This window comes from Oppia nitens, unplaced genomic scaffold (assembly GCF_028296485.1).
Source record: "Oppia nitens isolate AA-2021 unplaced genomic scaffold, nextdenovo-longstitch-racon4-pilon3 scaffold44_pilon_pilon_pilon, whole genome shotgun sequence".
Taxonomy (NCBI): Eukaryota; Metazoa; Arthropoda; class Arachnida; order Sarcoptiformes; family Oppiidae; genus Oppia; species Oppia nitens.
Genome location: NW_026533226.1, coordinates 117501 through 138220, shown reverse-complemented (window position 1 = coordinate 138220; position 20720 = coordinate 117501). Strand labels below are relative to the sequence as shown.

General features: G+C 19.3%; 1 protein-coding gene across 1 annotated transcript in view; it reads left to right on the top strand.

The window, feature by feature from the left end:
- The first annotated feature begins 2184 nt into the window (after window positions 1–2184).
- Window positions 2185–20720, top strand: part of LOC128959293 (nose resistant to fluoxetine protein 6-like) — a 20183-nt gene continuing 1647 nt past the window's right edge. The window contains exons 1-7 of the mRNA XM_054305235.1: window positions 2185–2203; window positions 7474–8259; window positions 16562–16933; window positions 17066–17162; window positions 17558–18040; window positions 18811–19111; window positions 19857–20370. Of these exons, the coding sequence (XP_054161210.1) occupies window positions 2185–2203; window positions 7474–8259; window positions 16562–16933; window positions 17066–17162; window positions 17558–18040; window positions 18811–19111; window positions 19857–20370 (2572 nt within the window). The remainder of the gene's footprint in view (window positions 2204–7473; window positions 8260–16561; window positions 16934–17065; window positions 17163–17557; window positions 18041–18810; window positions 19112–19856; window positions 20371–20720) is intronic.

The following is a 20720-nucleotide window of genomic DNA, read 5'->3' as shown; positions in this document are numbered from 1 at the left end:
AGATAACATAATTGCGGAGGAAATAAAAATTGTTGATAAAATTAATACAAATAATAATAATAATAATAATAATAATAATGTGGAAATCAATTTATTAATAAACAAATGTTGCAAAAATCATTGCACTTTACATGAGTTACAAAATTTTTGTTACTATTTTTAATTTAAAATACGTATATATATTATTGTAAAACAAAAAAAATTACTAATATAATAATAATAATATTAAAATATAATTAATTGAAAATTACTAAATTAATAAAATAATTTTTTTTAATTAAAGACATTATAAAACTTATTAAAACAAATTTATATCAATTTAAATGTTATTATTAATTATCTAATTTTTTTAACAACAAAAATTAAAATATTTAGTAATTTTTCAAATTTTTCAAATTATGATTAACTATAGATATGTACTAAAAAATTATTAATATTATTAATATTATTATTCATTAATTATTTTTATTTAAATGATAGCATAAATATGTCAGTATCACTAAAATAAGATAAATTATTATTATTATTTATTTTTTAAAATAAAAAATTTAATAGTTAATACTTGAATATTATAATATAGTAATTAAATACATAATTTATCTATTATTATTATTATTATTATTTTTGAATAGTATAATAATTTTCTAGATTAAGTTATTAATAATATTTTTGTTTATTAATATAAAAAAATCAATAAAATATTAATATACAGTACAATAAAAACCAGTTGAGAATGCTAGAAAGCATTGCCAGAAACAAACTTTAAAAACTCATATTAGGGTTTGCATTTTAATAAGATTTTTTAATTAAAAATAAATAACTCAATATTATATAAAATTTTTATTTTATTTTAAACATATAAATTATTAAATACAAGATTTAAATAAAATTAATTGATAAAGTAATTAAGAAATTTTTTTTAATTATTTTTAAAGTTAATCATTAATAATAAACAAATCCAAATAGTATTAAAAATGAGAATATTGTTTTTTATATAAAATTATATAGATTAATAACAATGGATGTAATAACAATGCTTTAAATATCATTGTTAGTATTAATATTGTTTAATATATCTTCAATATCGTCATCCATTTCATCATCTGATTCATTTTCTTCTTCAAAATCCATTTCTGATGAAGTTTCGCCAGATGTTTCGTCAGAAGTTTCGTTTGATGTTTCCTCACAAGATTCAGAAGCATTAATTTCAAGAGAAACATCAATGACAAGTTGATTTAAAACATCATGAACTATTTCTTCTATACTCATAACTTGACCATAATTATTAAATTCAATATTTTGAAGGCTTTCATCAAATTCTTCGTCAAATATTTGCGCTATATCAATAACATTACCGTTATCATCAAATTCTATGTTTGCAAGAATAGCATCTAATTCATCGTCAAAATCTTGTGAATCAGACATATTTATTTATCTATTAAATAATTAAAAATAATAATTATATAAAATTAAGACGTTTTTAAATTATAATATTACTTACGACTGTTCTGTCCGATAGCTCGACTTCAAATGACTTGACTTACAATTATTACTTTATAACAATAAAATGTTGACGTAATAATAATGTTGACGCAACAAAAAGGTAATCACATAAATAAAGAAAATATTGTATTAATATTTACATTAATTATGAATAAAGATAACTAATTTAAATTTATAAATATTTTATAATACTTACGACTGTTCTCTCCGATAGCTCGACTTCGAATGACAGATTTCAAATGACTTGACTTACAATATCTTCTTTATATCACAATAAAATGTTGACGCAACAAAAAGGTAATCACATAAATAAAGAAAATAATATTTATATCAATTAGGAATAAACATAACATATTTAAATTTATAAATAATTTATAATAGTTACGACTGTTCTTTCCGATAGCTCGACTTCAAATGACGACTTATAATTATTACTTTATATTACAATAAACTGTTGACGTATTAATGTTGACTCAATAATAATATTGATGTTACAAAAAGGTAATCACATAAATAAAGTAATTATTTTATACTAATATTAATATTTATTATGAATAAAGATAACTAATTTAGATTTATAAATAATTTATTTTAATTACGACTGTTCTCTCCGATAGCTCGCCTTAAAATGACAGATTTTAAATGACTTGACTTACAATTACTACTTTATAACACAATAAAATGTTGACGCAACAAAAAGGTAATCACATAAATAAAGAAAATATTATTCAAATTAATTTTTTCAAAAATATTTTTATTTAATTAATTTTCTTTTAATGAAATTTATACAAATTATTTAATCAATAGTTATAATTTCATAGTCAATAATTGTAATTATTTCTTCAATAAAAATAATTTCTGAAGACACGATTTGATCATTTATCATAATATTTTGATTATCTATATTATAGTTATTGTTTACATTAATTTCAAGAATATCAAAGTAATTAGGATGTTGAAGAAGATGTGCTTTTACTCCAAAATTAAGTTCGTTTTTATTCATCCATAAATTACGACAATATGCACAGTTGAGATCTTTAAATTGATCGAATGCAGTCTTTATAAGTGACATCAAACATGAAGGACAAAAGCGGTGAATACAAGGTTTTTCCATTAGAGCAAATTGAATAAGTTCGACATTCAATTGACAAATGTTGCACATATTAATAGTAGACATTTTATTCAAATAATCATAAATGTCTTGATCTTAAATATGACTTGAATTTTAATATTCAATTAATATATAATACAATAATCTGTAATATGATTAGTTAAAAATAAATATTACGTACATAGTACGATAGTACATTCCCTTCGATGGCTCGACTTGAACTGAGACTTGAAATAATAATTTCACTTTATTTAAAATTATTAAATGTTGACGTAATATTAATGTTGACGCAATTATTAAAATCACACAAATATCAAATAAAAAATAAATATTAATAATTAATTATTAATATATTTAAAATAATTATATTTAATTAAGAAATAAATTTGACTTACATGTTGTCCCTTCGATGGCTCGACTTGAACTGAGACTTGAAATAATAATTTCACTATTTAAAATTATTAAATGACGTAATATTAATGTTGACGCAATATTAATGTTAACGTAATTATAAATGTTGACGCAATTATTAATGTTGACGCAATTATTAAAATCACACAAATATCAAATAAAAAATAAATAATTAATTATTAATATATTTAAAATAATTATATTTAATTAAGAAATAAATTTTACTTACATGTTGCCCCTTCGATGGCTCGACTTGAATTGAGACTTGAAATAATAATTTCACTATTTAAAATTATTAAATGACGTAATATTAATGTTGACGCAATATTAATGTTAACGCAATTATTAATGTTGACGCAATTATAAATGTTGACGCAATTATTAATGTTGACGCAATTATTAAAATCACAAATATCAAATAAAAAATAAATATTAATAATTAATTATTAATATATTTAAAATAATTATATTTAATTAAGAAATAAATTTGACTTACATGTTGTCCCTTCGATGGCTCGACTTGAACTGAGACTTGAAATAATAATTTCACTTTTTTAAAATTATTAAATGTTGACGTAATATTAATGTTGACGCAATTATTAATGTTAACGTAATATTAATGTTAACGCAATTATTAATGTTGACGCAATTATTAATGTTAACGTAATTATTAATGTTGACGCAATTATTAATGTTAACGCAATTATTAAATGTTGACGTAATATTAATGTTGACGCAATATTAATGTTAACGCAATTATTAATGTTGATTGTATGTATTGTAAGTATTGTAAGTATTGTAAGTATTGTAAGTACTGTAAGCATTGTATGTATTGTATGTATTGTATGTATTGTATGTATTGTATGTATTGTATGTATATATATTACCATTTATTACTATGTATTATAGTACTATATGTTACTATATATTACTATATATTACTATATATTACTATATATTACTATATATTACTATATATTACTATATATTACTATATATTACTATATATTACTATATATTACTATATATTACTATATATTACTATATATTACTATATATTACTATATATTACTATATATTACTATATATTACTATATATTACTATATATTACTATATATTACTATATATTACTATATATTACTATATATTACTATATATTACTATATATTACTATGTATTACTATATATTACTATATAAAAGTGCAGTATTTTTGTTTAAATTTAAATTTGTATTCTATAGTAGTAAATAATATACTATTTTTTTAATTTAATAAATTTTGTATATTAGCAGCCATTTTTATGTATATATAAAATAAAATTTTATATAGAATCATAATATTTTTAATTTTTAAGATTATCTAAGCTTATTAAATCTGATAACATAATTTTTTGTACTTTGGCCGCCATTTTCTCTATGTTCCTGAAGAGATATCAAAATTTCAATGCTGATCCCCTATACCTTATTTTTGATGGAGAATCTAAATCTGAAATCAAAATTTTAAAATTCGCACTTTGAAAACCAACACACAGACACACAGACACACAGACACACACACACACACACAAACATATAGAATCCATAAAACAAACCTTTTAAAGTTTGTTTGAAAATCAATTATTATAATTATTAATATTGATTAATTAAATTAATTCATTAGAGTATTGATTGATATATTAATTTTTATTATTATTATTTTGTTAAAATCTATTAGTATAATGACAAATACAGTCACGTTTTATATAACTTTATATAAAGTTATATATATATATATATATATATATATATATATATATATATATATATATATATATATATATATATATATATATATAAATAGATACAAAATATATGAATAATAAATATATATATACAAAAAAAATCAATTAAAAATAAAACTAAATACAAATTATTATTATTATTATTACTACTATTTTGCTGTAATAAACTTTAATAAACTTATAGCATATAAGGATAAAAATTAAATAAAATAATCGGATTTTATTAAAAAAAATTATTAATATTATTATTACTATCATTAGTAGAAATCAATTTATTTTTGTTGGATTTCTATGTAATTATTATTATTATTTAAACAATTAATACATACTAGAAATATTGATTTATATATATATATAAATTGTTTCAATATATATATATATACATTGTATTGTTTAAAGCTTAATATATATATAATTATTAATATAATTAACAAAAAAAACATGAAAAAACAATTTAAACAATTAGTTTTAATATTATTATTATTATTATATTATTTAAATAGTCTAATTGTATAATAAGCTTATTATTATTATTATCAATTATAAAATTAATATTTTACTCATATTAAATACATAAATAGCATTAGTAGTTTGATAATAATAATAATAATAAGTTTTTTTAACTTTTTAAAAAAAAAATTATTATAAAAAATTTTATTAATTAAGTATAGATATCGTATTACTTTTTAAAAAAAAAAAATTAAATAAATCAGTATTAAAAAATTTTAATTGCAATATACTGTAAGTATTATATAGTTTTAAATTTTTATATAAAACTTTTAATTTCTAAAAGTTTAATATAAAATATCATTAAGTTTTTCACTTTTATTTTTGTTAAAAATTGAAAAATGTGACCTTCATCAAAAAAATTGTAAATAAGACAAGTGCATTTTAATTTTATTATCTAAACTTTTTTTTATATATATATATATATATTTCATGCATAAAACAACTCTCTCTCTCTCTCTCTCTCTCTCTCTCTCTCTCTCTCTCTCTCTCTCTCTCTCTCTCTCTCTCTCTCTCTCTCTCTAATATTATTACCCAATATTTTATAGCCTCTGAAAATATTTTTTTATAAAAAAACTAAAAGTAAAGCCTGTTTTATATTATATATTATATATATATATTTATTTAAAAAACTACTTTAATGTTGATTATCCATGAAATAGTCACATACTCACACACACTCTAGTAAAATAATAAGGTATATCCATTGCATACACACAATCACATACACACACATACATACACACACACACACACACACACACACACACACACACACATACACACACACACACACACACACACACACACACACACACACACACACACACATACACACACACATACACACACACATACACACACACATACACACACACACATACACACATACACACACAAACACACACACACATACACACACTAGTAAAATAATAAGGTATATCCATTGCACACACACACACACATAAACTATATGACCAGCAGCACTGGTAGGTTGTTATGGCATACCATACCAGTGATGGTGAAAGTGGTTCTGCAAGATATTTAAATGCAAAGAGAGAGAGAGAGAGAGAGAGAGAGAGAGAGAGAGAGAGAGAGAGAGAGAGAGAAATGATGCCAATGATAGGCAAACATACAGTTGAAAAAACACATAAGCATATACTGTAGTAATAGCCCATAACATTAATACATATTATACTACTACTACTACTACTACTACTACTAGTAAGCACTGGTATTTCATGCCGACAACAACAACAACAACATTACTAAAACAACAACAACTACTATACCAACAAACTATACACTTATATACACGACATTACATTTTACATTAAATTTTTGCGTTTAAATTGTTTTTTAACAAATTATTAGCAATTTGTTGTTCACTAGTTAAATGTGTTTTTAAACTTTATATATTATATATACACTATATTATAATATATATTATATATATTTTAAATTTATATATAATTTTAGTTTTTATTTTACTGTGAAAATAAAATGTCATCAAATATACCACACATATCATGTTATGCTTGAGTTTATTATATATATATATATATAATGTAATAATAATAATAATAATTTACACCAAAAAATATGAGGAATAAAATGTGAAAAAATATTTTTTCATTTATTATTATAGTTTTTGTAATGCATTTTTTATAGTAAAAATATATTTATATCATATATTATTATTTTTTTAGTTGTTTTATTGATTGAAAAAAATTATTATTAATAATATTATTAATATTTTTAATAATAAATTAGTGGTTTTTTGTTTGTTTGTTGTGTTGTATTTTATGTATATATATATATATATATATATATTAAATAATTTAATTATTTACACATCAAATAGTTTTGATTACAACATTATTTTATAATAATAATAATAATAATAATAAATTGTGAAAACATAAAATAATTAATATATTTGATATATTAATTATAAACTACACAAAAAATTAATTAATTAATTAAAAAAATACATAAATACATAAATCAATCAATTAATTAAATTAATTAGTGATGAAGTGCTTGAATGTCAAAACAAACAATTTTTTGGCACAATTGTGTCAATCATTTAGTAGTAGTCTATTATTTTTATTACTATTAATATTAGTTAATCTAAATAATTATTATAATAATAATGTAGTGTTTTGTCAAACAAACTCAACAACAACTAACAAAATTATTGGCAATAATAATAATTATACTAATAGTAGTGATGTAACCACAATAGTTAGCCTAATAAGCACTGGTAGGTCAACAACAACAAGTGATAGTAATAGTAATAATAGTAGTGATGATAGACTTATAAGACCTAAACTACTGATTGATGAAGACATTGATGATTATGGCAGTAGTATTGATGGTGTGAATACTAATAACCTAAATAACTATACTAACAGTGCAAACAATGCTGATAAACTGATATCGTTTGTCAATTATGATACCGATGACACCGATGACAGCACCGGTAGTCTACAGGCCAGTAATAGTACCAGCAATAATACCAGTGCTAACACCACCAGCACTAGTAGTACCGATACTACCGATACAACAACAAACAATACGTTTGTCGGCGACGATGAAGATCTTGGTTACGATGACGAAGAAATTGATGGCTCCGGTAGTGGTGGTGGACAGGGATGTGATAGCGGCAATAACAACGAGGGTGTCCTATCGAAAATGATTGCCATACATGAGCTGAATAAAAACTTAACATTTAGCAAACGTGTCCCACATATTAACGATACGTTTGCACGTATCCGACACGTGCGCCAATTATATAGGGATTATTTTGCACCGAAAAAAGGTTTCGATACCGAATTGTTGGCATTTGTTTCCAGTATTGATATCGTATTGAGTCCCGAGTGTTTCGCCTCCTTTTTCTCCCTAATATCCGGCCTCCGAAACAATAAACTATGGGCTAATAAATGTATGTATTATTTGGAAATTATTTAAAAAAAAAAAATTATATTTTAGTAATTTTTAAAAAAAAAAATTTATTGATAATAACATATATATATTATTTTTATCCCCCCTCACATTTTTCATATTTTCCCCACACCCCTACCCCCAAATAAATCCCCATAAGTTTATCTGGGGGGGGGGACGCCCTACCTAGTATCAGTTCAAATACTGTATATATATATATAAGGTTTAAATATATACAGTTATATATATATTATATTTAAACTGATACTAGGTAGGACGTTACCCCCGATAAAATTATGTGGGTTATGGGGGGGTTGGGTGGTTTGAAAATATATATATGTGAGGGGTGTGTGTGTGTGATATGTTAATGGATAGTCAACTAAACAAACAAACAAATTATTAGTTTTTTTATTATTATTATATACTGTAAATATTATGTTATTACTATTATATTGTATACATTTTTTTGGACGTCTTAACATGAACTATGCCTAAAAAGTATATATATATATATATATATATATATATTAATAGTTAGATTAAACTATAGTAGAAATTGTAGAAATTTTTTCTTATTATTTAAATTTAATAAAATCACTTATTTTAATAATCAATATTAGAGTTTAATTATTTTTTTTAATAAAAAAAACTTTTTTTCTCAATATTTTTTATATCAGAAAAAAATCAATAATAATAAATCTCTATCAATATTATCAGTAATTTATTATTATTTAAAAAAAATCTATTAAAAGTTTTTAAACTAAATTATTTATATAAATTAACAATAAATTAATGATATTTATTATCTTTTTTTCCACCTATAAATCAATAGTTTTAAAAAAATATTTAAATCTATCTATATTTTATAATAATAAATTTGATTTTATCTAAACACACACACACACACACACACACACACACCCACTAACAAATACACACCCACACAAAATTGTAGATTATTATTATTATTGTTTTAATTTTTAATTTATGAAATTTAATATTACCTAGGGTCAATTATTTTTTTTAGAAATAAAACTATAATAATTTCCACTATATTAAACTATTATATAATATACTGTATAAAAAATATATGATTAATATATATATATATATATATATATATAAAACAAATTTATTAATATAAAAATATATATAAACATCCATTAAAGTATAACATATCTATCTATCTATATATATATATTTGTATACATTATGTATTGTATAAATTATAGTATAGATATATACAGTATATGTTTGTAAAATCAATTACCCTTTATTTGTTATATATTTAGATATATATAAAAAATCATTTATTGATTTTTATTTTCTATTAAAAAATAATAATAATAATAATAATAGACTACATTATATTGATAGTAAAAAAATATATATAAGTAATAGATAAATAGATATACAATATTTTTTTATTATTAAAGTTAAATTGATAAATAATAAAATAATAAACTAATATAGACTGATCAAACTACATTAGTGATTTTTTTTTAAAAAAAAATAACAAAATAAATAAACTAAAAATGTTTTTACGAAATAATTTATTAAATTTATTAAAAGCATTACAAATATTTTTGATATATTTTTAGCATTTATTTTTAAAATAAAAATAAATGTATATTATTATAACAACAAAAAAACTAATAAATAATACTAATATTTAAATAATAAAGTTTTTAAAACATTTAATTTAAATATAATTTTTTTTGTTTACTAAATACTACATTATTAGTACTAATTTTATAACTTTCAATAAATTTTGTAAATTACTATTATTATTATTTTTTTAAATTTAAATTAATTAAAAATTTTATTTTATTCATATTATTTGATTATCTATAAAATAATAATTATATTTTTAAAAAATAATAATAAACTAATCAAGGCTAATCCTTGAATAGTTGGCCAKTTTATTATTATTATTTAGTAATTATAGTTTTATATATATATATATATATTAGTAAATAATTCATATAATATATACAGGTATATACAGTTGAATTAATTATTTGTTTWAAAAAAAATAAAAATATTTATATATAAATATTAATGATTGACAATAAAATGCACTTAAAAAAACAAATATTTTCATATGTACTTAATTGAAAAATAAAAATAATTATAATTTTTAATATCATATATATATATGTAAATCAAATTTTTATTAACAAAAATYAAATCTATAAAAATTTGCACCTAATAATAATCAATTGAAATTAGCTATAATAATAAATAATATTTTAGATATATGATATATATGATAAATAATTTTTATTATAGCTAATTTCAATTGAAATATTATTAGGTGCAAATTTCAACAAAAATTTATTGATTTGATTTTTGTTAATAAAAATTATTGACAAATAAATATATATCATATATATAATTATTGAACCTTGAATATATATATATAAATTAAAATAATTGCACTTATTTAAAAAAAAACTACTATTTGTATATTTTAAAATTTTATTACTAAATATATTTAATACAAAAAAAAATAAATTATAAATTCAAGTACAACAACATTAATTAAATTTTTTTTTAAAAATTGAATAAATTATAGTTATATTTATTAATTTTATCAATTATTAAATATACAGTATATTACAAAAATTAATTATATACTACATATCATTTAAAAATTATATTTAATAATATATTATTTTTTAAAAACAAAATAATAATTCAAAAATTAAAGCCTACTTTAATTTAAATCAATGATTTTATAAATGATAAAATAATTAATTATTTTTTTATATACAATAACTTTATTATTATAATATTTTTTGTTGTAGTTATTATCTTATACAGTATACTATACAACACATAATCACTTAACATATGATTATTTTATAATATTTTTTAATTTTAAATAAATATTTAAAAAATGATATCTCAAATATAATATATATATAATATCCAGTATATTTGATATATATATTATATAATATATATATATATATATATATATATAAAATATGATATCTTGGTAACTCAATTATTAATAGTATATATATTATTTTAATATAATTTTTTAGTATATATTGATATAATAGTTATCATAATAATTGCTATATTAAATATAATACGAAATCATATGATACTTTATATATAATATATTTAATATATACGATAATAATAATACTAATACTAAGCAAATAAAAAAAATATATAGATATTTATTATATTAACTATATATTTATTTTTAGTATACACTTTTAATGGGGGATAATAATAATACTAATAATAATAATGGGTTTTTAAGTAGGTTTTTAAAAATAATTGTTTATAGATTATACCAATTTTTTTTAGTATTATTTAATAAAATACTTAAGTAAAAATAATTGTAATATTTTTTTGATAACTAAAAGCATATATTTATATATTTTTAAAGTTTTTATAAATATTTAATACTAATACTTATAATAATAATAATAATAATAATAATGTAATATTATAAAAATATATACTTCTATACATTGAATTTTTAAAAAAATTTATAATTTTTAAAATTAATAGATTATAAATATTTATTATATCTAAAAATTTCAATTAATATACTAATTATTATTAGTTGTTTAATTAAATTTATGTAATATTAGTGGTGTATACTAAACAATAAAAATATAATTTAAAAATAAAATTGATAACAGTTTGTCAATAAATATTTTTAAAAAATTTAATCAAATTTTACAACAACAACAAAATATCATTTAAAATTGTTGTTGTTTTTTTTTGATTAAATATTTACTAAAAAACTAAAATATTTTTTTACATTTATTAAATTAAAAACATTTGAATTAATTTGAAATACGCGTTAATAAAATTATTTTATAGAAAAAAATTCAATTAATAAATTACAAAATATTTTATTATTTACAAAAAAAAAATACTTATTACACAACAATAACTTAAATATTATTTATTTGTAAAATAAAATAAATAATAGTTTCAATATATTAGTAGCAATAATAATAATAATAATATAAATATTGTTTGCTATTATATATTGATACTAAATTTGTTATTTATTTGTTAAAAAATTTCTAATATGTTTTACAAATATTTAAATTAATTTTTTGTTGTTTACAATTTACTATTATCTATAAAAAAAAATTATTGAAATAAATTCAAAAAAAAAACTTTGAATCATTTATTATTGTATTAATACTAAACAAAAATTTTTATTATATATAAGTTATTCACACACAAAAAAAAACATTTAAAATATTTATATATATTATAAAATCAATAATAAAATAAAATCTTATAAAAAAATAAATATACAATAATTAAAATATTATTCAGGTTTTTATTTTTATTTTTTGGTAAAATATTTTTTAAAAAAATTTTAAACCATTATTATTATTATTATATAATGAATGAGTGATAGATAAATAGATAGACAGATAGAAATACACATACAAAAAATAAATAAATAAAATAAAATAATAATATTATTATTTATAATACATTAACAACAACAAAAATCAATAACTTTTTTATTTATTTGTGTGTTTCATTTGAAACACTGTATAATATATATGTAATAATAATAATAACAATACAAAAAAAACAAATATATATATAAAAGCAAAAAAAAAATAGTTTAAATTGATTTATGAGAGCAAAAAGATAAAACACTTTTAAAACAATTTTTCAACAAACAAAACAACAAAACAAAACTAAAAAACCAAATGCTATTACAATTGGTTTATATATATATATAATACATATAAATATATATATATATTTCTATATATATGTTATGCAATAAATTGTATGATTGTTATATATATATATACACTGTATATACAACATATGTATATTACAGATACCATATGTAATGTTTGTATTATTATTATTAATATTATTTAAAAGTTAAAAATGCCTTTCGGCTGGCATTTCATTAAAAAAAAATTTTCCTATCAATAATTGCATCAAATATTTCAACAAAACTTATATATATATATATATATATATATATATATATATATATATATATATATATATATTACTATTTATTTCTAAATGGGATTTTTTGTGTTTCATTTATATATATTGTATAATGAAAATGAGATCACTATATTTATATATATATATATATATCATATGATAAATAAAATATTAAATATTATATTTATATTATATATTAATCAAATAATGATAAATAATTAAGTGTTAATTATAAGAAAAAAATAATAATTATTGTATAATAATAAAATAATAATAATAATAATAATAATTTTTTGGTGTCTAAATTATTATTATAATTTTATTTTATTTTTTTTGCATGTTTAACCATTATATGTATATTACCTTTTAATATATATATATATATATATAATATATAATTTAATTATTATCATTATTAAAATCTAAACAAATATATTTATTTTATTTTTTTAAATAAATATATAAATCTAGATTGATAATGATGGATAAGGTTTCATGTTTTTTATTAAAAAAAATAATTTTAAATATATATAACTGTAATATGAATTATTTGAGTAATTTAGTTAATACAATAATTTATAGGTTTTATAGCAACACTATATAACAAATAAAATTAAAAAAAAAATATCTAATAATTTATTTAATAAGATTATATATATATATATTTAAAAAAAATAAAAAATATTTAAATTGTATTAAATATATATACTGTATATATATAATCTTTAATTTAGTAAATTGCATCAAATTTATCAAATGTTAGCGCAATTTTATTTTTTTGGTAATAAATATTCAAATAAACATTTATACAAATTATTTGATATATATATATATAATAGTAATATATTAATACAGTATAATAATAAAAATTTGTGTTATTATTATTATTATTAAATAAAAATAATACAATAACTTTTATAAAATGACACTAATAGTAATACAACTATTATAATAATAATAATAATATAATATACTAAAATTACGCAATAAATTTTGTTTGAAATTATTTATTAATTATAATTGTAAAAATAAAATTAATTAATATTATTATTATTAAAGTATAACTATAACACATACACACAATCAATAATCAATTGTTAAAATGARAGAAAAAACTATTTTTTAATTAAAATTATTATTATTATTACTAATACCACAGTTTATATATATATATATATATATATATATAAAGTATTTTTTGAAAAAAATAATATTAATTGTAAAATATTTTACTTTTTGTGTATAATAGATATGTAATAAATCATTTATAAATTAAATATTGTATTTATTTTACTACTGTATATTATATATGTAATAATAATAATAATAATAATAATAATAATAATAATAATACTGTAAAAATTACAATTTTTATTTGTTTGTTTGATGTTATTATCTTTAAGTAAAAATTGAGTAAAAATTTAAATAATATCATATTATTATTTTTTTTGTTATCTGATAAATGTTTAAAAAATCAGATTATTATAATTATTTTGTATGTGTGTGTGTCTGTGTGTGTGTGTGTGTGTATGTTTGTATTTTTTTTTGTTGAAAAAAAAGATAATATTAGTTGATATCTGTATTAGTAAATTTCAATTAAATAAATATATTTAGGTAATAAACTTGAACTAGAAAAATAAAATTGTAATGAAACTGTATTATCATTTTAATATTTTTCCTACTATGAAATTATTATTATTTATGTTAGTTATCACAATAGCAATCAATTGTATGTATGTGTATGTACGTGTGTATATATGTGTGTGTGTATTTATGTGTGTATATGTGTGTATATGTGTGTATATGTGTGTATATGTGTGTATGTGTGTGTATATATGTGTGTATATGTATGTGTGTATGTATGTGTGTATGTATGTGTGTATGTATGTGTGTGTGTCTGTGTGTATATATGTGTGTATATGTATGTGTGTATGTATGTGTGTATGTATGTGTGTATGTATGTGTGTATATATGTGTGTGTGTATTTATGTGTGTGTGTATTTATGTGTGTGTGTGTGTATTTATGTGTGTATATGTGTGTATGTATGTGTGTGTCACATAATAAATAGATAGTATAGATAAAAAAAATAATATTAATTTATATAAAGTTTATATATAATGATAAATTTTTAATATAAATATAATACACAATTAAATAACAATTAACAAAAAAATAAATAAATAACTAAAATGATTAAATACAAAATAATAATTATGAATAAATTTCAACTATTTATTCATTTAAATTTTATTTAATTTAAATTTTAATTCAAATTTCTAACAAAATAAACAAACAAACAGTTTAATTAACATTATAATTATGGGTACACTAATAGTTAAACAATTTAAATAAAAATAATAATACTTGAATAGTTAACTTACTAATTAAACTTACACATTCATTATTATTATTATTTGATTTTTATTTTTTGGAGCAAGGTTACTATTACTATAGTATTTTTTTTTGGTTATAATTACAATAATAATAATTAGCAATTAATCAATTATTATTATTATTATTAACTTTAATATGATTTACTGTATCTATCATTAGTTTTTATCAATAAAATTAATATTTTTATGTTAACTTATTTTTTTTAAATAAAAAAAACTTAATCACGCTATTTGAAACTTAATACATATTATCAAAAATAATAATAATAATAATAATAATATTTCTATAAATTAATAATATATTATAAATTACACAAAATTAAACTAACACTTGAATGCATTTGAATGTAATAAATATACTTGTTAAATTTTGTTTTATCAATGATACTAGGTAATGTTAGTTATTTTAAACAATTGACAATAATTGTTAAACATTAACTGCAAACATTAAGCTAAATATAAAATTATTATAATTATTAAATAAACCATAGATTTAATAAATAATAGATACGATATAATAATAAATATAAAATAATATAAATTATTTTATTTTTAATTATCTATTAACCAAATATTAAAATAACTATTTATTACATTTTTAAAAAAAAATATATTTATCTAATTAGTAAAATATTTATTAAAAAAAAATCTATTATTAAATTAATTTTTTTAACTATATTAATATTAGGATTAAATTTGCTATAATTTATATCTAATATTATATTAAACTTCAACTTAATATTAAAATTATTTTAAATTAAAAAAAATATATTATTATTTTTGAAAAAAATAACTACTTAATAATAGCTTATATAAACAATTTGTTTATTACCCCCACCCCCACCCCACCCAGAAAAAAATTATTTATTTATTTCCATAATTTCTAAATAATATTTATGTCTATAATTAATAATTAATAATTATTTATAATTATGTAGTTATGGATACAATGGGTCGGATTATGGAGACGGGAACGGCCGATGGGAAACACTCTAGTTTTGGCGAATACGACGAATGTCTGGCCATCGAAAGCCCTGAGGACAGGGGTCTGGTAGTCAAAGGCCAGTATTGTTTGGTCAAAGTTGTACTACCCTATCCAGAGGTTGGCTCATATACCCCGGGGGATGGCTACGATCCCCTATTTGATGACCAAGGTATAGCACCGTTCAAATATTTTAACGGTGCCAACTCGACTACCATTGTAAAAATGATTGAAAACCTCAATCTATATCGGGGGTCGACCTATCGGTTAGGACTGTGCACACCTCACTATTGTAAGCGCAATGAAATCGAGGAGTTTATCAATAAAGGTATGTATGGTTTTTATATACAAACAAACAAACTTAACATTTAATTATAATTAATTAATTTGCTATTTGTGTTGTTGTTGTATTATAAACCGGACGACACCTACACCTACACCCCCCCCACAACACCCTCAGTTATGTATCCCATAACCAGATTGCCACTTGAATTAGGCCGACACTGTATACGTAATGATAAACAAGAGGACTATACCCTGATGCAATTGTTGTCAATGTAATTATTATTAATATATATCTAATTTAATTAATTAATTAATTAATTAATTAGTTTTTAAACTAAAAAAAAATTACATCTAAATTATTATAATAATGAAATATTTGAAAATGATCTTGATGAATTTAATATTTAAAAAGATATAGTAAATATTTTTAATTTAACAAAAAAAACATAACTATTGTAATATATACAGTATATATACTGTATATATAAATACAGTATATATATATATATATATGATATACTGTATATTAATATTAACAAACAAACAAAAAATTTTATTCAAATTTTTTTTTATATGCATTTACTAGTAATTAATTAATTATTTATTTTTCATATGTTTACACAACCCTCCCATACACCCACCCCTCCCACACACACACTATATATAGTATGACACTAGTAGTGCTGACAATACTGACCATAACGTCGACGGGTATCGAAATCTATAACATTGTCTACGAGCGTAGTCTATCAGATGATAGCCAGACCTTGGGATCGGATACCAAGTTTGTCGAAGAGGATCCACTGGTTATCAGTCCCTATTACTATACGTTTTCATTGGTAACCAATACCCGGGAACTGTTAGCCTACCCGTCCTCCTCCTCCTCCTCTTACTCGTCCTCCTCAGGGAACGGTAGCCATCGAAACAAAACAATCAATACTCCTAATAATAATCGGTTTGTTTCGTTGGACACCATCCGGTTGTTTGTCATTATGCATATCTATGTATTTCATTTGTATAATACAATGGCTACCATCGGTATAGTTACCCTGAAACGTGCCTACGCTACCTATCCCTATAGGGTACTGGAGCTGGACAGGTATACAACATTGAGGAATACATTGTTTTTCGATATACTATTTATTATGAGGTATGGTATTACTACTAGTATTGTATAATTATTGACAATTTTTTTTAAAGTATAATAAAAGTTATCTAAATTGAAAATTATTAGTTTGTTGTTAAATGAAATATATATAAGAAATTAAATAGTAAATTATATAAAAAAAAATTTTTGTTGATATATTGTTAGTATTTTTTTTATTAAAATATAATATATTTAATTAATATTATACTGTATATAATAGCAGTCAAATAAATAGTTAAACTAATAATATTAATAATAATAATTATTATTTTCTAATTAAAAAAACTACAAATAATTTTAATAGTTATAATAGTAAAACATTTTTTTTGTTGTTAAAGTAATATTTAGGTATTAAATTGTAATTATAGTAATGAAAAAAAACAAAAATAATAGTAATTTTCAATTTATATATAATTTTTTATTCACAAAAAAATAAATAAATAAAAACTAACAAATTTTAAAAATATTTTTAAAATAATACTAATTAGTATTTCTAATAAACTAATTAAAAAACTATAAATAATTATAATATTTATAATAATAAAACAATTTTGTTATTAAGTAATATTTAAGTATTAAATTGTAATTATAATAATGAAAAAAACAAAAATAATAGTAATTTTCAATTTAGATATAAATTTTTAATTAAAACAAACAAAAAAACTAACAAATTTTTTAAAAATATTTTTTAAATTAATATTAATTAATTTTAATTATTTATTTTTTTAAATACACCCACACACACACCTACCTACCTTTCCCAAATTTCAAAGTGGTTTTATGCTATCAAATAGTCTACTAAGTAAACTGGAACGTAATGGGGGGAACACCAGGGTATTCAACTATTTCAAATACATACTAACCCGTTATCTGCGGTTTGCTGTACCATTGTTGGGATCAATTATATTTTTGTTTGTACTGCCCCTGATGGGCAGTGGTCCGATTTGGGACGAGGGCGTACAATGGGTGACCAGGGGGTGCGAAAATTGGCAAGTAGTACTGTTTGGTTTTCTATTTATTGGCAATTATAACGATCAGTTGGGTATTATGGACCGTCAACAGGCTGTTCCCTATGTATGTATTAAATTATAATTATTTAATTATACATTTTTATTATATTATATATAAAATAATAACAATAGTCTAGTATATTATACTTTTTGATATGATTTTTATAATTTTCAACAATACTAATCCAAAATTTTTTTTTAATCTTAATAATAGAAAAAAATAAAATAAATAATTAATTAAATAGTTAAATAATAAATTAGTTAAATAACTGATTAAAACAAACCAAAAAAAATATAATATAATTTTTAGTTGTACATATTGATATAAATGTTTTGAAATTTAAATATAATATTTATATATATAAAAATAATAATTTATATCTTAATTAAATATCTTGAGTATTATTAATAATTTAATATTATATTTAAATTAAATTAATAAAAATGATATATTAATTGATTTTATAAATTTTTAATTATTATCATTATAATATACCAGTAATCTTAATCAAAATTAAATTTTTTAAATTATAAATCATATAATAAAATTTTTAATCATATAAACATTATTTTTTAAAATATATTATTTAAAATATATTTTTTTAAATATATTATTTTTAAATATATTATTTTTAAATATAATTTTTTAAATATATTATTTTAAATATATTTTTTAAATATATTATTTTTAAATATATTATTTTTAAATATATTTTTTTAAATATAATTTTTTAAATATATTTTTTTGAATATATTTTTTTAAAAATAATAATAATAATAATAATAATAATAAACATCACACCTACCAGTGCAACCCGAGTACCTGGTTTGTGTCGGCCCTGTTTCAGCTGCACATACTGGTACCCATGATTGTCATCGTCTATCACCGTAACTCCCGGCGCGGTCTATATCTAGCTTGCGGTGTACTAGCCGTAGGAATGGTCGTATCGGTACTGCCGGCCCTCGTCTACAATATACTACCGCAAATGCAATACATACAAATGGACTCGACTGAACAAATCTACCGGTCCTTTAGCTGGTATCACTTGTCGACCACACAATATCTGGTCGGTTTTGTTACCGGTGTAACCGGCGGTTATCTAATCCGACGGGACTGGTCTGGCCTCAGGATTGAGTACGAAGTGGTCGGTTGGCTGTCGAGTCTATCGGCTATTTGTATTGTCTATATGTGGAGTAATACTTTTTGGAAAGTCCAACGATCGGCACCCCTCTACTCAGTCCTACTATGGTTTACAGTGGGAAAGTTTAGTTTTGCACTGGCAGTTACCTGGATATTGTTTTGTCTGTGTACCGGTAGAGCAAGTAAGTATCAATAGCCCACACACACATATATATATATATATATATATATGAGCACATAAATTTATGACCTACCCATCCCATACCTTCCTAAAAAAATAAAATAATTTTAAATTAATTAGCTAGCTAAAATAAAAAAATAATTTTAAATTAATTAACTAGTTAAAATAAAAAATAATTTTAAATTAATTAGCTAGCCTAAAATAAAAAAATAATTTTAAATAAAATTAGCTAGCTAACAAAGCCCTCAAATTTCTGCAAAAAAATTTCTACCATTCTATATATAAAGTTTAACAAATAAATTATGTCGGTTTTTAAAAAATTAGTAAAATAAAACTTATACAAATTTTTAA